Here is a 12023-nt window from a genome sequence, read left to right as displayed (position 1 = left end):
ACTTCTCGTGCATGTGTCCAGACTTCAAGTTTGTCCACATTTGAAAGGATTCATCAGTTTGGACAAACGACCCTCATGAACATGTGCATGCCTAGCAAAGCAGTTCTTTTGCTGATGTAGTAGAATGATTTCTCAAACAAAATTAACTATACAAGCGAAGAGACTTTTCTGTTGATGCAATAATACATCATTAAAAGTTCTGCCAGATTAACTATGCCAGTTGGGAAAAAATTCCCCTGAACCAACATAGCTTTGCTAGCAAATTTTTAATTGAAGAGATAGCTTTTAAAACAGCAAGAGAATTAGCAAGTCCCAAAAAAACACTGCTTGCTGATGAGAGACTATGTAGGAGAAATATCACTTTACTTGCCCTGTTCTTAAACTCTTGTCACAGGCGTTGACTGCCGGTCTCTGTGGGAGACCGTTTGGGCTAGCGCCCTTCAGTCTGTGTCAGAATGGCCACAGTACTGTTAAGCATGTGCCAAAATATTTGCAGGATCATGTTTCTCATGCAGCTTTTCAATAGGAGCAATATTTTTTAGTTCTGTGATGATGTTTATAAAAGGTACTGCAGTAAAAAAATAAAAGCAGGTTTACATTAACTAGCCTTTTTAAAATTTTGGGGTAGATTTTAATTTTCAGTTCTTCAAGGGTGTCAATTCCATTTATTTTGGTTTGGCCACAAAACAGTACCCTTGTGGCTGTGCCCTTTAGACTTCAGTGACAGTGGCTAGAGCGACTAAGAGTGCAAATCACTTTTTAAGAATGCTTCTGCAGTCCAAAGGTGTGCTGTAATTCCTTGTATGAACTGAGCATTGTTTAATACATGTCCTTGTCTGAAGTGTTAAATCTTAGCCTGTATGTCATCACTTTGGTGCTTGTACTTTTGCCATTGTTAGGACAGAGAAAAAGATTAATGCTAATCTGCTGTTAAGGTTGTATGAGGTCTCTCTCTTGGCAATGGGAGTAAACTCCAGCTGGAGATGCAGAGTAAACAAGTAGAACAGAAAAGAAGAAAAGCTGCTTAGAAAGTTGGTGCAGCTCCCTTCTGCTTACAGGGCCCTGGGCTGGGGATCCTGGCAATGGGTAGGCAGCGTGTGGGTCATTGCCCTGCATTCTGCCAATTTTGAAATAAAAATTACCCATGCCAAGTGGAATTTTTAGCCATGGGATTTCTTGGGTGGTGTGGAGGAGAAGTCAAGCCTAGCCTGTAAGTTTTGCTTAAAGTTTTAAAGCTGAACCTGTGTCTCGGCTATCCTTTCACATCTATTGTCTGTGTTGTCCTGGGGTCATATTCCACAGTTGGGTTTCTCATGGCAGGATTTCCACACCACCAGAATTGTTTCAGCTCTTGTTAGGGAGCGACTTTCCCCATTTTCTCTGAATAAATTTTTGGCTATTCAATTTTAGGGCAATATTTTTGATCTGCTTTTTAGGAAAACATCCCTTTTGTGTGTTTTATGTGCAGCATACAAGGAAGCCAGTAGATGGCAATAGCAGACCAGTGTAGTTAAGCCAACACAAATTTAACTCTAAGGTTCCCATGGTTTTAAACAGGAAACATGATTTAAATAATTCTAAATAAGATAAAAGAGGCATTTTCTTAACAAAAAAGAATAAATTAATAAATTCTACACTTGCACGGGAGTCATCAAAAAAAAGTTAAATTTGCGGTTATTTCCTAACTCCCTTTTAAGTGGTTGGTACCTAGAAATGTGTTGAACTGCTATTCTGAATTTAGAATTAGAAACTGTCATCAATATTGGAAATATATGCCACACTCTTATTGAAGCCCAAAATGGTCTTTTCCCTTCATAGAGCAAAAATTTGAAAATCATTGCAACAGTTTTAGAGCAGTTAGAGTTTCTTTGTCAAGATTTTTTCCCCCAAAATTTTATATAATTCAGCTAAATTATGTTTCTGCCGTCTGTTAGTGCAGCACAGAAGGGTTAGGGAAAAGAACACATTTTCTTTGTTCCTATGCACATGATTTTGCTAATGATAAACGAAACTTGAAAGATCTGTAGTCCTTAAGAAATATCACCAGCACAATATTCTGGACACAATGTTAAGTTCATTTCCATTTTGACTTTAATTGGTGCAATTTTAAACCAAATAGTTTTGTACTGTTATCTTTTTGAGCATGAGGTGTAAGCTGAAATGATAAACAATGTTATTCATGGCTCTGAGTAGTCCTACTCTCCAAGGTTAACACATTTTTAGAAATGAATTACCATGATTGATGGGGTATCAAAACCTGATTCTTTTCATCTTTACACATTCCATGATTATGAAGCAGTCTAATTTAAGCCTTGTGTAGTCTGTCTAGCCTGCTCCTTGTGATGGTTGCACTGCATTTAATTTTTTAAAAATTATTATTTTTGAACTCCTCAGTTTAATTGCAAAAGATAATAATCTATTACTGGTATGTGCAACTTAAAAGGGCACTACTGTCTTTGGAGGTAATGAGATATTTCAGACTTTTAAATGAATGCATTATGCATTAACTAAGGGATTTGCAAACTCCATTTTAGTTTGAATAATTTGGCTTTTAATTTGGCAAGACCAAATCTAGAACTAGTATATTTTTCTTTTATTTCTTTACGTTTTTTTTTCCTTTTTCCTCTGCGGTACATAGCTTTAGGATGTTAGATAAGAGTGAAAGTGAAATCAGTAAATATGCACTAAATAAGGAACAGCTTGCTCTGGAGTCTGAATTCTCTAGCCTAATGTCGATCCACTGAGTTGCCCCATTTCTCTCTGCTCAGCTGGACCACGGGTTTACCATCAAGAGATCAGGGTCTTTGGACTACTACCAACAACCAGGAATGTATTGGATAAGGTATGAGATGGTGCAGCGCCAACAGTCAGTGTTTCCATGGCAACGTGCTGGCAGTCTCCATTAACCAGTTCCTTCAGTGGATAAACATGCTTTTTGATTTGTTATCCGGTCCATATGCTGCTTTATCAGTTTCGTTTTAATCTTGATTGAGATGCCACACCCCCTCATTCCCTTTCTTCACCCATCCCTCACACCCACATTGCCAGCTTTCTCTTCATCGCACATGCTCAGTCTCAATCTCCCCTGTAGTTAAAAGGACAGTGTATATAGAAAATCTACAGATATGCTGAAGTACGCACCCTCCCCCTCCCTCCTGCTTGTTAAGGCATCTGCTTCCCCTGTGCTCCTGTTTCAAAACACACGGAGCAGCAACAGGCTCTCAGCATATATTTTCCTCTTTTTCCATGCGAGATGTGGAGCTATATACTGTCATTTTAAACCCACTAAACACAATCCTTACCTTAGATTGAACAATGCATTTGCATAACGCGGGCATAGAAACTCTCCCAAGTTCACTGAAATACAATGCATTGTATGTGCTGGTAAGCTTGTGTTTCTAACAATGCATTCCTTCTCTTTTCTTTTTTAAAACCCTTCTGATACCTATTTATTTTGGTTTGATTTTTTTTTTTTTAATATTGCATGAGTCTCTTGAATATATTTTCCTTCATTGTGTAACTGTGCCAGGGTTGTCGTTAGCTGGCTGAGCCTGTATGATAAAATGGGGCTCTGGGTGGGAAGGGCTTATTCTGGAGTGGGGGCAAGGTGGTTTCCAGGTCTGATAGCCCACGAGAGGCCCACACACCTCCTCAATAAATCCACAGTACTGGAGTTTCCATCAAGTGGTTACTTGCTGTCTTTTTCCTTATTACTCACAAGACCTACATTTTGATAGCTGGAAAAATCTTTATAAGTTTACTGTGGGGCCTGTGTTTTCAAACACTGCCTTTAAGAACTTGTCTGTGAGGGGTTTGTAAAATCTCAGCAAAGTAACCACCTTAGCAAAACAGCAGAGATGGTCACTGTGAATGTTTCCAGTAAAGTAAAACTCCCACCCTGGATCATTTCACCAAGTGCATGGATCGGGCGGCAGCACGCTTTCCATAAAACCTAACGCTTCCCTGAGCACACACTGAGGGCTAAGTAGTTTCTGATATGGATGTTCTGGGGAAAGAAAAACAATAAAACCCAAACCCAAAAATAAGCCTATTTTTCAGGCAAAAAGTAGAAAATCAATCCTATTCCTGAGTTGAACGCTGGCTAGCAAAAATTGAGAAAGACTCTCACTCCGAGTGCTGGAGTGCAGCAGTACCTGTAATTCATCTAATTAAACCCACTGTACTTGTAGTGGTGGCTACAAACCCACTGTGTCCTGCAAGGGCAGAGCAAAACCTGCTGATCTGTCTTGTCACTTGGCCTCCTTCTTCATGCTCCTTGGTTTTGGAGAAGGGGGACTGGGACCTGAGTGCCCAGCTTTAGATGACTGTGGGTTTGGTAGTATTAGAGGAATTTTCTGTCAAGCAGAACTTTGATGAAGAGTTGCAAATTTAATGCCTGGTCTGTAAAATGGTGGGGAAGATCACATGAGCTTTATTTATCTTCCTGGAGGTTAATTGCTATCCATGGTCAGTTTACACTCTTTCTCTGATTTACATTTTTTTATTTTACATTAAAAAAAAAAAAAACAAACAAGCAATGAAAGTCTTTTCATTTGCTATACATGATATTTGGATCTTTTAAAACCCCTGGTTCAGGGGGAGCAGAACAACAGAAACAGGAGTCTGTGAGAAAAGTGAACATCTCAGATTGGCCTTGACTCAGTTTAACTGCATAGCCCAGGTTTTGAAACAAACCATATGCATTTTTGGAGAGCTAGGGGGGAAGGCTCTAAGTCTTTGACTTGGTAAATAAATAAAGCTATTAAAAAAAAAAAGGTCATTTGACTAAAGCACTAGTAATGGCTGCCATCAGCATACAAAATGACACATCCCTGAATAATGGGCTGGAGCAGATGGGCGATAATCTCTCTTATTCATACATAAACTGCTCTGTTTTCCAGCTGGGGGCAGTAACAACAATGTTTATAATTAGGGTTTTCTAAACTGTGCACCTAGTGTGGAAAGGCAAATTGGAAGATCGGGGCTCCTAGGCGTGGATGCTTAATTAGGAAATCCTCTTCGAGGGGGTCCAGTGGACCAAGCACTGCCTGTGTTTGGGCCTCTCTCATCTCCCAGAAACATGCAGCTGTTGTCGTGACCAACATTTTCATCTGAATAAAACCATTTTGATGTAGTAAGTGTTTAGTTTTTAGTAGTGCAGATGCAAAGCATATGAAAAGGTTCATCAATTCATGTCTATAAAACAATTTATCACAGGAACATGAAAATTAATCTGAATTCACAAGTACAGAGAAAAATTAAACCATGTTTCAAGGAAAATGTAATTCTCCCTTTGTTAGTGTTAAACTACTCATTTCTTCTGCACTCCTCTTTTAGTTTTTATCTGTATTTTCTAGAAGTCTTCTAAAATAATTTCAAAATTGCACTATTTCCTCTTTCAACAGCCAGATAACCTTGTCCTTTCTCTCCTAAAAGACTTCTGGTTTAAAAGTTCTTCAAAATCCTAATTTTTCTGAGCATATTCCGCATCTTCTTTTATTCCCTTTGAGTGGGATAATACATGCAGAAGTGACATGATTTTTTACGTACAGCAGGAGTTGTAGCTGGCATAAGCTATAATGCCTGGAAAATCTTTCACAGTTCCTTGAATATGAGGATCTGGGAAAACACAGGGCCCAAATCAGCTAAATCATTTGGAGCCCAGACTATTATGTTTTAAACCAAATCCACCAAATGTTGTTGGAACATCGGCCCTGCAATCACAAGTGCAGTAAAGGCCAAAGCAGCATCAGTAGGGGACAAGTCTTGGAGGTCTCAGTTAAAACCCTGAAGATTGGGCTGATTTAGAATATCAAAGGAGCACCAGAGTGGTTGCATCCAACAGAATATTAGTATAAAATGTCAGTATGTGTAGTACATATATTATATTAGTATAGGATATTAGGGTGTGTTATTTTCGATGTATCCAAGACACTCCAGAAAAGCAAAATGGGCAAAATAAAATCCAGGAAGTGTATGAAAAAGTCATTAATGATCTATCTATATAATGAGAATAGAAAGGAGATGAGCTACATTGGATGCTTAATAAAATTATCCGTGTAGTCAATGTTAAATTCATAAATAATAGATTTAAAAAAATATAGTTCTCACTGTCACAGCTAAAAATATATCTAAATAGCTAATTTGAAAAACCATAATTCTATCCTCTGTGTTTGGGTCCTAGTTCACATTACTTTGCATCTGTCGAGTTACTTACACCTGTCCCGAGTGGATACAACACACTTTCAAGTCAAAAGTTGCAGCCAGACATCTTGGTGATGGGACAAGGAAGCTGGGAATCAGGCTTGCCATCTGTAAAGTGCCATTTTTAATAACATAAATCCCTCTGTAAACTGAATATTGGTAAATACAGGCAGATACCTAAAATAATTTAAAATATCTTCTCCTGATCTTTGAGTAAAAAACCCACAACTGATTTACAAACTGTAAATAAAATTCACTCATGCAAACAACTTGGCACTAACTCTCTTCCACATGTAATTGAAACCAGCTGAGGAATCGTGTCTCTAGAAAGGGGGATGTCAAAGAGTAAACACAAACTTAAACACAGCAATATGAATTCAACAGTTGTGTATACAGAATACTTGTCTTTGTGTTCACTCACTAATACAGTAGAAAACATATATCAGATTGATTTGTTTTTCTTTCTTTTTTACTTTCATTTTAGCTAAATTTCATGTCGGAAGTTACATGGTGTGCTAAAGCATCAGGCTTTTGTATTTGGAGGTCTGGGTTCAAATCCACTCGATTAATTTGTCCCCTCGATGTGGTCATTTGCACGTCTCCAAATCACCCTGTAACTTGACTTAGTTATACCTTGTGCCTGAGGGATTGAAAACACCATGAGTGTCTTGCTCCTGGACTGAGGTGCATTGCTAAGTCTGAAGTACTCTCAAAAAAGTGTCTTGATTCATAAATCAATCACACTTATATATATATATATATATACATATATAAAAATATATATAGTGTATATATAAAATATATATATATATATATATAACCAGAGAAACCCATGGAAAATAAATTTTTAAAAAGATCAGACTGAAGGGCTGCCTGGCTTGTGCCACAAGCAATGTTTAATGGTAATTTTTACAGCAGGAAACCTGTCAACGTATAAAGGTCACTAGCCAGAAGTTTAAGGAAATAAGATAAACTTATCTAGGTGTGAGCATTTAAATGTGTGTATAAAACTGTAGCTATAAAAGAATGTACTGGAAGACAAAATACCAGTGTTTCAATACATAGATTCATCCAATTCCACATGCTAAACAAAGCCTCATGAAAATTGCTAACAAATTGCAAGTATGCTCCTGCCGAATAAAAGCGAGCAAAGGGAAGGGTTTCTTGGATTAATGTGTGAACAGCTGCATCCCCAGTTTAGTCTCCTGGCTGGTATGAATAATGTATGGACTATGAGGCAAAATGCACATTAATGTTCTTTTACTAATGAAACTAATATATATCTATATTTGGTGGCCAGCAGTAAATTAAGACAAGTGAAAAGAATAACAGTCACTGCTCACTTTCATAAAATTCAGTTACTTTAATCCAGTAATTACTGACCTGACAGAAAATATCAGCCCATAGCTAAAATAAGGCTCTTCCCATTGCAAATCCACTATGGATATCAAAGCAGTTGTAGTTTTTGAAAATCTGTTCATAAATACACAGTGCAGTGTTTTCCAAGATAAAAAATAGATTTGCATGGCTCATGAGTCCTGGAACTTCAAGTGGTAGAAATCAGGATGAAGACACTCTTTAAGGAAAAATCCTGGAAAAATGCTAACTGCACCTTAATATGTCAATGACAGAAACAATGATTTTATAATAATGCCCAGTTACTACAAACTAGATGCATTTCCAAGAATGGCTTGGTAACCATTTGGTACTGGGTGTCAGGATTACTAAATGTTGATGCAAAATACATTAGATTTTAATGAAGTACTCAGACCCATCACCACCAAATTATTAGAAGCAATCCACTTATCTTCTGCTGGATAAGAAGCTCTACATTTTCTCATATGGATTGCAGGAGGGCAGCTGCATATCTTAAATAAGAATGCTGTCTTTACATTTTTGTTGCCATTACTCTCATATAGTGCTCAAAGTTCTCAGTCTCTAACCTAGAGCCAGGAAAAATAAAATGTCAAAATGTGATAATAAAAATCTGTGACTTGCAGGCCTGTGAAGCATAAGTGCACTTCAGATTATTTATTAAAAGAGTAGCTTGAAGTAGAAATGTCCTGGAAATCTCTAATGGACTGGTTCATGCACCAGCGAACCACCCGGACGAACAGCAGGTGAAAGAATACATCTGTTAAACCAGGGCACTGGGTATAAGAGGACTTTGTTACAAAAACATCAATAATAATGAAAAAGCTGATTTCTGGAGTATGTCCATGTGCACCAGAAAGTACAGTAGGTGAAAATCACACTTACAAAATGCAGTCAATACTCACATGTATCTATCTTACCATCTTCTCTGCATTCCAAAGGATGGATCTGTCATATTTTGAAATTCTTTCAAGGTAAACAGTTACAGCGACATCATTAAATGAAAAATAGCATTTTTGCAGAACACAGAGCCACAATACCATCAGCAGTGTGTTACAAGCTGGAAGTGTCAAATGTCATTGGAACATTGGGCAAAATGAGCCTTTTCTTGCAAGTGCTACAGGGCCTGAGCACCCTGTGGCCAGAAGTGCCCCATTTCATGGTTTTGACATGGTAAACACCAAGCATTAGAATATGACCTGTGTATTTTTGCTCTCACTAGATAAATACTGACCTCTTTGACTCTCTGTGGCTTTGTAACTTTTTATTCAATAAGCTCTTTGGGTGAGAAAGGCTCTGGATGTCTCTCAGCCCTGGAGAGTAACCACAATAATGCCCTGGACTCTAGAAATATGTCTTTACAAAGACTGATTAGATCAAATCCTGGGCAGACACTGGATAAAAATGTAAAGAAAGTAACAAAATATCTCAGGAAGTTCCTGAAGGGTCAGGAAGCCAGAAATATTTGACCCTACAAACTACAGCAGCATAAGGTGCTAGTTTAGATGAGACCATCATGGGTTTTTTGCTTAATATCTTTTATTATTGAGGGAGTGGTTTTATGTATATTTAAACAAATAGATTTAAAGAAGAGTCTCTAAAGCTTTTCCAACAATCATAGAAATATAATATCTTGGGGTTTATTTTTACAGATATCTTTGAAAAGATGTTCTGGTACCTACTTATCTTTGTTCTTTATAAAAAGCAATATCCTAAAACCCCAATTTTCTTATTCATTCCCTTATGTGTCAGTTATCTAAATTTAAATGCCTTCAGATTTTGCATATACATTTGCCATTCCCATACAGTAAGTTTTAAAAATAAATTCTCAATTTAATTCAAGTATTTTTATGAATTCAACAAGAGATGTTTAAATTTCTCAGGGGAGAGTATCTATTACCACAGGATGATGTGATGTGGTTTAAACTTTAAATAAATGCTTATTTCCTGTAAGCATAAAAAATATCCTTTAAATGGAAATCTGTATTTTATAGAGTGGTAATATATGCCATTCTTTTCAATTTTCACACAAAATTGCATACTGTAAGCAGTATATTCACTGTGTGTAAAAGATCTAGGTATTCTGTTTCACATTAAAATTAATCAAAAACTGAATTGGTTCAAGGCTAAGGAACATAGAAGGCATTGAAAATACTAATTAGAGCTTTTAACCAAAAGATAGCAGTAAACAAAAAAAAAAAAAAAGAGGCAGATTGAAAGTGTTGGATTTTGTAGCCATTATTGTTTAAAATATAGGGGTGAACTTTTCAAAGTAGGTCACTTTACCCTTTTAAAGTAGTGCTATATGGTTTCTAGACACAAAAATAATAATTCAGCAATATAGTCTAACTAAATCCATTTGCTATAATAGTTCTGTATTCCTGTCCATCTTTCTGTCTCTGTTACGTCATTATTGAATGCTGGTTGCATTATTTGAAAGCATGGATTGCTATAATGCTATTCTGCACCAGTATGATGGATTTAGTTTTCATTTTAGTCTCAAAAATATGTTGGCTATAAATACATCTCTGCTCTCCTGTGAGGCTCACACTGTAACTGGTAAATTTTCTGGAGAAATCAGTCATGCATATCTTAAGAGAACACAATAAGTCCTTTGAAGCAGAATAACCTTTTGGCTGCATTCCTTTAAATAGACCTTTTCATTACTGAGACAAATTTTACAAGCCTTATGAGTGAAATCTGTTTAGTTCTCAAAGTTATCTTTTTCCAGTGCCATAGTCAGATACTTGGTTGCATTTTGTATGTCATCTTACTGGTCCCCTGCCTCTTCCCGTTTTGCTTTTTCCAAAACAGTCATGAGTTGGGATTTAAGGGGGCAGCCCTGCTTCAGAAGCAGCTAACCATGTGTCAAAGTGCTCTTGCTGAATCAAGGCCATCCTGTTGAACTTATAATTTTACAGTGATTTCAGGGACTGCAGTCTAATATCTCATAATCAAGAAGACAGCAAAACCCAGTCCTGTGCTTGAAGCTGATAGTCAGACTAGGGCTACCCTAACTCGGGTTGAAGTTTCACCTTGTAAATGTGTCAGAAAAGCAGAAGAAAGAATGTGGCTGGAAGTTACAGCCATCTTATTAAGAATTGCATTTTCAATAATGGCAGAATGATCAAAATTAATGCCCATCAAGTAAATATTGCTCTTTCCCATTCCTGGATACCTTAGCTAGCCATGGATAAAATTAGCAGAGTATTGAATTCAGTAGACCTTGGTTAACAGGAAGAGACAATGTGGTCAGGCTGAACAGGTCTTTCCGTCAGAGCTCTTCAGCGTTCTCCCTAAGAACATCCATTGAGCGGCATGATGTGTCAAGGAGCTGGGCTAGCTCCCTTTGGTGTTTGTTTTTCTCTCTTGTCTGACAACTTCATCACAATCCATCTTTGTTAGCTGATTGCACTGACTTGAACACGGGTGAGTGTGTATCAGCCTTCATTAGGTCAAATCAAAGACAAGTGTACATCTCTGCCTTGCCTGTAGAAACAGATTTATACTTTGAGAAGGATGGGGGGAAGGTCACTTGGTATTTGGCTTGAAATTTGATCCTGTTAAAGGATGAAATTAATAACATCCAGAAGTAGAACATATGGCATCCATATATATGGCACTGTATCTGCTTGATGATGTCACGCTACCTCTTAAGGTTTGGGAAATGCACTTTTTAAAGTGTTTAGCTATGCTGTGGGCTCAACCTTTCAGACCTGACTGAGACAGAGCAGGCTTAATTTGGTCTGAACATTTATTATCCCTGGTATTTGCAGGCCACATAAAACCTCATGGTTCTCATTATCTTTGCGTTTCACACACAGCCTAATTTCATTTATTCTTATTTTATGCCCCTGCCAGACCACCGCTCTTGATAAGGAGAGGCAGGTTTTCCGACGAAGACGCAACCAGGATGTGAGGGGACGTTTTAAGGCTCAGCAAGCTCCACCCGAACTCAACTCCGAATCGGAAGACTATTCACCAAGTTCCTCCGAGACTGTTCGCTCACCTAACTCACCCTTTTAATAAAACACTTTTTCTCAAAAGCCTTGGCTTTAACCCTTTGAGACCCTGAAACTACTTCAGGCCTGTGTGGAGTGAATACAGCTGATCTATCCGGCAATAAAAGCTGGGATGGTGGAACACAAAAGGGTGCTCACAGAATCTTTGTAAGAATAATTTCCTAATTGATTGAAATACTTGTTCTCTGTTTAGATTGCAACTTGCTGCTAATAAGATCCTCAAAGGGTTAAGGCTATTTTGCTTTTTTATTTAAAGATAGAAGCAGTGAATGTTTTCATCAGTGGAGCTAGGAACTGCAGTATGTAATTTTAGCACATGTTAACCCTCTGAGTAAATGATCACCTTAAATATTGACAACCCATATTAGGGTTTTATTCTGGCTTTTTTGCTTTTATACGCACATATCTTTTATAGTATCCTGA

At 37.5% G+C, this 12023-nt stretch overlaps 1 protein-coding gene across 1 annotated transcript in view; it reads left to right on the top strand.

The window, feature by feature from the left end:
* DCLK1 (doublecortin like kinase 1) overlaps positions 1 to 11626 on the top strand; it is a 226023-nt gene extending 214397 nt beyond the window's left edge. Inside the window, exons 17-18 of the mRNA XM_050978589.1 lie at positions 2769 to 2842; positions 11440 to 11626. Coding sequence (XP_050834546.1) covers positions 2769 to 2842; positions 11440 to 11497 — 132 coding nt within the window. The 3' untranslated portion in view covers positions 11498 to 11626. The remainder of the gene's footprint in view (positions 1 to 2768; positions 2843 to 11439) is intronic.
* Positions 11627 to 12023: the final 397 nt, after the last annotated feature.

The sequence above is a fragment of the Serinus canaria genome, chromosome 1 (assembly GCF_022539315.1).
Source record: "Serinus canaria isolate serCan28SL12 chromosome 1, serCan2020, whole genome shotgun sequence".
Taxonomy (NCBI): domain Eukaryota; kingdom Metazoa; phylum Chordata; class Aves; order Passeriformes; family Fringillidae; genus Serinus; species Serinus canaria.
The sequence above is the reverse complement of the archived record's forward strand: the minus strand, read 5'-3'. Positions and strand labels throughout refer to the sequence as shown.